The sequence below is a fragment of the Terrapene carolina genome, unplaced genomic scaffold (assembly GCF_002925995.2).
Source record: "Terrapene carolina triunguis isolate 2854851 unplaced genomic scaffold, T_m_triunguis-2.0 Scaffold227, whole genome shotgun sequence".
In the NCBI taxonomy this organism is placed as follows: domain Eukaryota; kingdom Metazoa; phylum Chordata; order Testudines; family Emydidae; genus Terrapene; species Terrapene triunguis.
This window is the reverse complement of record NW_020664578.1, coordinates 3,781,582-3,790,902: the sequence shown is the minus strand read 5'-3', so window position 1 is coordinate 3,790,902 and position 9,321 is coordinate 3,781,582. Positions and strand designations below refer to the sequence as shown.

The window sequence follows — 9,321 nt, the reverse complement described above, 5'->3', positions numbered from 1 at the left end:
TGAGAACTGAAATTAGAACCCAGGAGTTCTGGGCTCTCAGTCCTATGCCCAAAATATGCATGACAATTTATCTACCTCCCAGGGGAGGGTGCGAGTCTTAGTTAACGGAGTTCACATTGACCTGAAAGGCTCTAGAGAAGCACAAAGCATTAGTGCTGCTGGACCGACCAGGTATTAACGGAGGGGCGGGCAGGGGAAGTGCATTTCCACCGTCGAGCATTTATCAACAAAGATCACATTCGTCTGGAAACTGCTCTGGTTTAAACCTTTTAATAACATTAATTTTTTTCCTCCTGGAAGTTTATCAGACTTTTACACAGGCGTGAAATGTTTTACTTTAAAAAAAAAAAAAGAAAAGAAAAAAAGGCCGCAATAAAAAAGAAATAAAATTCACACATTTTGGGAAGTGCCTCAAGCCGAGCATCAAGAGGAATACACGGGCAGCAGTTCTGACTCTCGATTCCCAGTCCAAGCGGCTGCTGGCTTGGGTTCCTTGCTGGAGGTGGGCAAGTGAGGCAAAGATTTGGAGTGGCTGCCCGGATGCTGGCTAAGCACGTAGCTCCCTGCTTCCATGGCCCCGGGCACACTCTGGCATCTCAGGGGGGCTCCTGTACCCGGAGGTTGCTTGGGGTGGCAGTAGGCGGGCGAGCTCTTGTCAGGAGTGACGGAGGTGGAGCGGAAGAAGGGCGCGGGGGCTGTCAGGTTGTTGTGGAGGAAGAGAATGACCCCGCAAGCATTTGGTCCGAGCAGGGCCTGGCTGAAAGCAGCATTCAAGTGCCCTAGGTTCGCCAGCCCCAGTGGCGGGTTGCAGATGGGTGAGGTGTGCATCCAGGTCAAGTTCATGGCAGACCAGTTGGCCAGAAAGCAGGCCTGCTCCCTCCACACCGCGTCAGCTTTGCCGTCGGTTGCGGCCGGGTCCGTGAGGTGCAACTTCTCCACAGCGGGACTTTGGGCAGAGTCTTCGCTGGGCACTGCAGGCTTTCCTCCATAGCTGTCCACTGCTGAAGGCTTGGGGTGGGACTGCTGGAGGAGAGGGGAGAAAGGGGGCACCTTAGGCTGAGACGGCGTTGACTTTCAAGAGCCTTGGCTGCTACAGCCAATATGGCCGACCTGCTGGAGCTCCCCGCAAGGCCGACAGATGTGGCAAGAGCGGGCAAGGAGGAACCCACAGCTCCCATGGGGAGACCAGACAGACCTCTCGGCAACACATGGCCCTCACGGACACCAGGCAAGCCCCTATAGGACCCACTTCACCCATGTCCCCAGTGCAGCATGTGCCACAGAAGTTCCTCCCCCCAGCCAGCATCCCACCTGCCGCAGACCCAGCTCCATCCCCATTCTACTGGACCGAAGCTTTTACATGCTGCAGTTCTACTAGTAATTCTCATCTCTCTCCCAAGGGACAGCTACCTCCAAGTCTGCCAAACAGCACATCGCTCGGACAAGAACAGACCTAGAGGAGCCTCATCCTTGGGCCTTTAATCCATATACAGATGGAAGGGATTGAATAGACCGGTTACCCAGCAAGGAAGCCCCCTTACCTTCGCCAGCTTGCGTGCATGCTCTGCTGGATTGGAATCAGGACAGGAACTGTTCAAGGCGACATGAGGGAACCAAACTTTCAGCATCATTTCTACCTGCAGCAGGGTGCCCAGGTATCGCTCCCTGCAAGATGAGAAAAGAAACAGGGGGTTCCTCTCAAGCCAGGGGAGATCGTTGTGCAGTTTTACCCTGCTGAGCCCAGACAGATCGGTCACAGCCTAGCGCCTCGCACAGGTATCACGCAATTAACGCGAGAAAGAAGAGACAGTCAGGCTCCCGCAGCAAGGATGCTGCCCTGTTATTCCGTACGGCTGCCTCTCTTTCAGAGACACCTCCAAAACAGGCCAAGTTCCCCCAACAAAAAGATGGGCCTCAACTTTTAAGATCTGGGCTTTGAATTTCAAGTTACAGAATAGCAGGAATTCAGTACTTTGACGCCTCCCCTCCCTTTGTCCAAAAGGAACGTCTCCCTCCCGCCCCAGGGCTTCCCTCTGCCATAGGATTAGAGATTTCAGTGAAGAAAAGGGACGAGGGTAGCGATTTGTGGTTTCAATGTGTGCCAGGACTTGGCTCGGTTCGAAAAGCCCAGAGGCATTTCCTAGGCTGTGTGCGACGGTGCAGTCCAGCACTACCAGTCATGGGTGATTGCTGCCAGTGGGGGAATCAACCGCCAGGAGTAGCAGAGTGATATTGCCAGGAAGAATCCAGCTATTTCTCTACTGACACCCAAGGCAGACCTCAGCCCCGGGGGTGTTTAACCTGCGGCGCCTGCGAGTCAAACTGCAAGCGACCCGGGGCACCGACGTTCTCAAGGAAACAGCACAGGAGTTCAGTGGGAAGTCCGCTGATGCTGGAAACGCTGGACAGAGTCTGTGCACTGTCTGGCTCTCCCTCCCACAGCCAGTCACACACCAACCTCTGCTGAGCTCTTATAATGATTTTGCGGAGGAGACGCTTACCCCATTTCTGGCTTTTGCAGGACTCCAACTATCCTCTGAATCCTGTCCATGGCCACGCTCCGCTGGAAGCTGCTTAATCCTGGGGGGGGAAATAAAAAACAGAGCAAGGCCCAGCTATTAGTTTACAGACAAACCGAACCAACTTTACCGCTGCGAGAGAAGGCAGTCGCTTGGGAAGCCAGGGCCAGGCTGATTCAGCCTCCACACTGCTCAGACTCTGATTACCCAGGGGAGATTATGGAGAGATCACGCCAATTACATGCAGCGTGGACAGACGCGAGAACCTAGCCCTCAGATTAGCTGGAGGAAAAGGCCAGCACAATGCGGGGGGGTTGAGACATTGTCATGTCTTTGCCCTCCCACTGCAGATACAGTGAATTGCAGCCTCTGTTCCTTGTAGCGGAGGCTGTTGTACTAGGAGAAGTCACCCCTGTAATGCAGCCAGCACAGAAAAGGTTTGTATGCTGGAGAAGCAGGTGCCCCTGGGGCTCTATTAGCACCATGTGATGACTTTCTGAAGGGCAGGTATCACGCCACACCAGCTGCCTTCTTGCACATTATCCCGAGCCATAATCATTTCTTCACAGCCAAGAGTGGGCGTGACACAAGCAGGCAGCGCGACACGTGTCTGGCTGATGGAAACTCGCACGCACGGAGACACGTGTAACCAGCCCGCTGAGAGAGAAAGGAGAGCAGGCTCCCAGCGCCGAGCGGGAGCGTCAATGAAAGCCTGCTCTTTCAGATTTCCAACAGCGTGTTCTTAGGGCAGGAAAGCAGCGATACAAAGCGCAAGCAGCTCCCTGGGAATTTCTCAGCTCACGCTGCGATCGATGCAGCTTACAATGGCCTTCTTTACTAGGCAATTTAGCACAGTCAACCCAGGGGCAGAAATTAAGATGAGGGCTCAGGAGAGTGCTAAAAACAGAAAGAAGGAATTTAGGGAAGAAGATCTTGTAAGGGGAATAAGCTAATGCCAACGGACTACACATTAGCCCACATCTGGCCCTTCAATTCTTTTCGGGGGCAGAGGAATAAGGGGAAAACAATGAGTGTTGGGTACGTAACACACTAGTCTCTTAAGTACTGAGCAATGGTAAAGCACCCGTATCTACTCTAGTATCCTAGAATATACAGGATCTCAGAGCTGCGACACCCATTAGATCCTCAAATCCCTTCCCATTCCAGGGCAGGGCAGCCGCCTGCTAGCAGATGTAATCAGATTAATATGTAAACACAACAGGTGATTGAGCCATAGGGCCAAGATGATGAAATAGCCCCACGCTGGGAAAAAGAAGTCAGAGGGATTGGGCCAGATCCTCGGCACAGATCTGCTGACTTCAGCGGCGCGACATTGATTTATACCAGCGGGGAATCTGGCCCATTCTCTCAACGGCATTTCAGGTGGAAAGATCCTTACCACTTACGGAGCACTTTACGAGCGTTAATGAATCCATAATGAAGGGCCAGATTCTGATCTCAGTCGCATCAATGAGGAGTAAATTCACAGAGTCAAAGGAGTTACCGTAGCGTAACAGAGCTCAGAATCTGGTCCTGGGAGAAGGCATCTTTAGCACTGGGGTAAAGCCCTGGATGCACCCTTATAGAGAGTGAGAAATTCTGCCGTCCAACACATGCACGTTATAGGAGCCAGAAATCCTCTTCCTCCCCATGGTGGTGATTACAGGTCCTTAATCTAGCGCACGCATTTATATGCGCAGGGAAGCATGGAAAACGAATGAGAGATGCCACCGCTTTCCTCGGGGATGGGATCTCAGAACCAGATTGCCAAGCGTGCAGCGCCACAACCGGGGCCAGGTCACCCAACGCGCTCAGCTCCCAATGTGACACTTACGGCTGGGTTTTCAGCACCCAACTTGCCCAGCTCTTACAAAACCCCCCGGCCTCTCACCGTGGCGCTGGGCTGGGAGCAGATCGAGCCCTTTGGGGTTTTCGGTTCTGTCTCTAAAGTGGCAACTGCAGCGTGGGCAGCTCTAATTGCCCATCCCATCCCCCTTCCCGGCCGGAGGATCATACGTGTCCCCACCACTCCTTCGTTTGCTCCCAACCCAGCCCCGTCCTGAGGCCGTTTATGTCTCGGAGCAGACAAGCGCCGGGTAAAGCTGTCTGCCCTGCTCCGTTTGGGGCCCCAAAAGCAACAAAGGGCTGATTGAAAGAGGGCGATATTAAGAAGAAAAGGGGGGGGGGGGGCGGGAAAACCCTGGACCAGCCGCACAAAGAGCTCAGACAGGGGAAACTGTGCAGCGGGCGTCCCCGCGCCAGGCAGCAGCTGTTTCTCACTGGTCCCCAATTCTCCCACCCTCTGAATGCCACTCCAGCAAGAAGCCCGGAGATGGCCACTGGCCTCTGATTTAGGGATCAAAATGGGGAGAGAGGGGAAATAATTCCCTGCGGTTAAATAGCCGCGTGGCGGCGTCCGACGCTGTGGGGAGGGACAAGCGCGAGGAACAGCACTTACCTCGTTCGTAGCGACCTTTCTTCAGCCCGTTCAGAAGCTCTGCGAGAGGCCTGATGAAGCCCTGGAGTTCCCGGCACTGCAGAGAAGGAGCACAGAAAGTGAGCCAGCCCGTCCGGGACGATCCCCCTTCTGGGCTCCCCCCAACCCCTCCACACACACCTCTCCCTGGCGCATCCCTGGGGCTAGTTTTGCGCCTGTGCAGCTGTGTGGGGCAGCGAGGTGTGAATACAACGAGGTGGGCTCTAAAGCACTCGCTTTAATCCCCAGTAATGCACTTATTACATCTGATTTCATGACCCTTCTCAGACTGTAAGCTTTTGGGAGCAGGGACAGTCTTTGTTCTGAGTCTGTACAGCGGCTAGCACCAGGGTCTGTACAGCGCCTAGCACCAGGATATGGTCCACGACTGGGGCTCTTACACGTTGCTGCAGTATGAATACTTCACACCACTATTCCTGAAGGGCTCATGGTGCTAATGCAAGCGACTGCAAGAATTCCAATTCCCATCCTTTCACTATTACGATGACGCTGACCAACCGTTTTCCTTCCCCATGCTAGTCCTTCCCCACTGCCCTCAATTTTTTCCAGTCCATAGGGTGCCCAGCTCACATCTGAGTCTGCCCTGGCCACGGCACATGGGAAACTGAGGCACAACCACCCTGACACTAATAACATAGACGGCCAGATGTCCAGCAGGCTCACACCACGTATTCCACCCACCAGGTTCAGCGTCTACAGGGCCTTGGTGCGATCAAAGGTGCAAAGAGAGCGAGGCTTTGCCAATGGCATTGGTGCATCAAGCCGGCAGGTGAGAAATCCCAGCCTGGATCAGGTCTCGTGTCTCATTTGATCGCACATTTCACCCCTTCCCAGGTAACTCCCTCCCTGCTGACACCCGCTTCCCCGGATATTCTCATGGAACTCACCTTCTGGGCAAACAACCGGTCGCCGTCGGTCAAGGGCAACGTCGGAGCTTCCCTCATCTCCGTTTCCCCATTCCTTTGCCTTTTTATCCCGTGGGCAGCGGGCTTTGCAGCATACTCGGGGTATTCCCTCTCCCCCGCGGGACGGATCAGACGCTTCCGTCCGCTCTCCATCCTCTTCTGGCTCAGAGTCCTCCCAGCCAGGCTGCCATCCCCGTCCATCAAACAAGCGCAGGCGGAGGGGTATCTGCCTTCCAACGCCCCGGGAAACCGGCCGCACTGACTCGACGGCCGTTGTCTAGCAGAGCTCTGCAAAGTGGGTTTCACTGTCCTGCGTTTGCAGTCCCGGCCCGGCAGGCTGGGGCGAGTCCATGCCGACTTGGGAGAAAAGAGAATCCGCTCCCCTCCAGAGCGGGCGTCTCTCCGGCGGCTCAAACCGCCTGCCTCGCTCTCGCAGTCCGACAGGAAGACGCCGAAGTCGTAACACTTGTCCTCTTCGTCGCTGGCGGCACTGTCGACCGAATACAGAGACTCGCAGGACGACATGCTGTTGGGGGACTCCATGACTGCGGGAACCTGTCAGGGACCAAAAACGGGCAAACAAATGAAGAAGATGCCAGTAACAGCAACAAAACATGCCTTAGAGATCCTACCGTCTGCCTCCCTGGCATCCCCAGACCCTACAGCCCAGCGGCTCTTAGCACGGCTGCTGAGCAGAGTTTATAGAAGGAGGCTTTAGAATAATTTCCTCGGGGACAGCTAAAAATCAAGCTCTCCGCTGGTTTACTGGGGGGAGGCGGCTGAAAACAAAGGGGTAAAGACAAAGGGAGCCAAATGGACCCTGTGCAGTTGCAGTTCCTGGATAGAGCTTGCCAGCAGAAGCTGTTCCAGATGCGACCAATCTGTTCCCATCAGGGGCTACACCAGGACAAGGCACCCACTAGATTTCATTGTCGGGGGCAGCCAGAAGGGTCCACAGAGCAGCCCTGCAGCGGGTGGGTGCCCAAGTCAGCTCCCAGACACTCGACGGGAGCGTGAAGCGGAGTCACATACACAGAGCCTGAACTAGTGAGGGGGGGAGGGTGCAAAGTTCGCGACAGGCTTCCCTTGCCGCCCTCGGTGGCATTGCTCCCTGCAGGAGCATTACAGGATACGGACAACAAAAATATCCTAGCAACCTCATTGCCACGGACACAGGCAGTTTCAAAATCAGTTGGGAAACAGCTACATGTCCTGCCCGGTTTTACAGCACAGTCTGCTAAATATTAAGAAGGGAAAACACAATTCTTATGTGTATTAAAGCAGCAGTAGGAACCCGACTCAGAGACCAGGACCTTCCCCCTTGGGGAAGGGAGTGGGGTTGCTTCCACTTGGACACACTGGAACATATAACGTGGGGTTTCATTTTCTGGCTCACATGGACAGGTGCTGCAAGGTTTGGGTTGCAAACACAGTAGGGGAAAGGTTTCAAACAAAACAAAAACTGGCATTAAACAAACACACACTCTCTCTCTCTGATCAGTCTGAGTTTCTTAAGATCTCTTTTCTGCAGAACCAAATCGACCCGTTAAACCACTTCTGTGGTGCATCGAGAAAATGTTTACTCACCGAAAATGTTAGCAACCCTAGGGTACAAAAGTGACCACTAACAATGTAATACTAGAGTGATATTAGTCTGTGTCCTTTTGATTTGGACTGGTATAAAATGAACAGCTCATAAGTCAATATACTAAACACACGTGCCCACCAGACAGAAAACAAGTGAATTAAAAAAAATAAAAAAAAATCAGAGAATCTTGGAGCTGTTCAATGCAAGAGTTAAACCCGGCCCTTGAGGGTAAAATAAGCAGAGGACAAACTACACATCTAAATGAGTAAAGGCTTCTCCAATACACTAGAGATAAGAGCAGGGTGTGTCAGTCTGATTTGAAAGGGACTGTCTGGCTGACTCAATGCAGTCAGCACCTGCGGTCTCTGTAACAGAGCACTGGCCCCAGCTACTGGGCGACATAGGATCATAAACTTAGGGAAGGGAGGGCTCCAGCTTTCCCACGCTCCCCATCACTGCAGGCAGACAAAAATCTGTAACCCTTTCCTCCATGGAGAGGCAGACAAAGAGGAGACGCTTCTACGCTTTATTCTCCTGCCCTACTTTAGACAGATGCCTACTGCCACCTCACAGCAGCTACCCTGCTGCCAGCCAAACAGCTGGAGAGAAATCAACAACCCCTAAGTGAGAAATGTGGCATTTCACCGGTAAATTGGCCAACAGAGAATGCAGGCAGGGAGAAATCCTGGAGAGGCTGTTCTAAGGGCATGCTTCACGCAGCCAATGTCATAAAACATTCACAAGTGGCTTCCACCCCCAAAGATCCCAAACCACACACAAGATACGCAGCATCGCTAAGATCCCTGCCAGCCTGCACCCACTTCCTAGGAGCAGAAGGGATCAACACACTCACCACCCCCACGCGCCTTTCCCTACATGGCATGCTCTGTGTGTGCGCGCACACACACACACACACACACGGGATTTTTGGTATACACACGTCTTGTTGTTTTTTAGGTCTAGCCCAACGCACCTACACAGGTAGCCCTCCGGGACTCAATAAACGGATGAAGGGTTGTGTCCACTTTGCTGCGAATTCAATCTGCCTGGGTGTTTCCTGGTCTGGTGCTGGGCTCTCTCTGCAGCGGCACAGGCAAAGGAGGAGGTTTCCAAGTGCAGCAGGTGTTTTATCCAAGAAGGCTGGGGAACGACAGGGGCAAGTTAACCTACAAGTTGCCCTCAGCTGTTTTTCCAGTTCAGAGTGACTTGGCGGTGACTCGATGGAGGGGTCGGGATCCCGCTCTCTTTGCTACAGAACATTCCCTTCTCCCTATACCCCATGTCTCTTCCCGAAGTAATCAACCCCCTGGTGCCACGCGCCAGCCTCAGCCGCATCCCTGCTTCGACAAAACCAGTTACAATGGTCTTACAAGACCCATCACCCCCCTCCTAACTTCAGAGCCAGCAGCACCCTCCAGTCCCTTTGCTAAAGAAACCAACCCGCTATTCTTGGAACTCAGTAGAAGATCTCAAGTAGGAGCCCCCACGGCAGCTCCTTCGTCCCCAGCAAACCTCCTTCCACTCAACCCGTCCAGGGTCACCACCCTGAGAATCAGAGACGTTCCTCCTTCCCTTCACCCAGAGCCTAGCAAGCACCTCGCCTGCAACGCACCCAGCCACCACGGCACGTTGCTGACCTAGATTAAACACGCATCCATCCGCTCCTCGACACCAAGAGTCGTGCTGTCTGGATGTCTGCTGCAATCATGGACACGGCTGTCCCCATGCCACGGGACACAATGAGCCCTGCACGCTGGTCGAATTCTCACACACGCAGCCCTGGCCTCCCCTTCTGCAAGCAGGAACACACTC

General features: G+C 53.7%; 1 protein-coding gene across 1 annotated transcript; it reads right to left on the bottom strand.

Annotated features, from left to right (window-relative positions):
* Nucleotides 1–254: 254 nt before the first annotated feature.
* Nucleotides 255–9,315, bottom strand: CIART (circadian associated repressor of transcription). Its single transcript, XM_026656308.1, has 7 exons — nt 9,147–9,315; nt 8,483–8,649; nt 5,904–6,476; nt 4,978–5,053; nt 2,502–2,580; nt 1,542–1,665; nt 255–1,023 (listed from the first exon to the last, which is right to left on the bottom strand). Exons 3-7 carry the CDS (start codon nt 6,462–6,464, stop codon nt 424–426), a joined length of 1,440 nt encoding a protein of 479 aa, XP_026512093.1. The 5' UTR covers nt 6,465–6,476; nt 8,483–8,649; nt 9,147–9,315; the 3' UTR covers nt 255–423.
* Nucleotides 9,316–9,321: the final 6 nt, after the last annotated feature.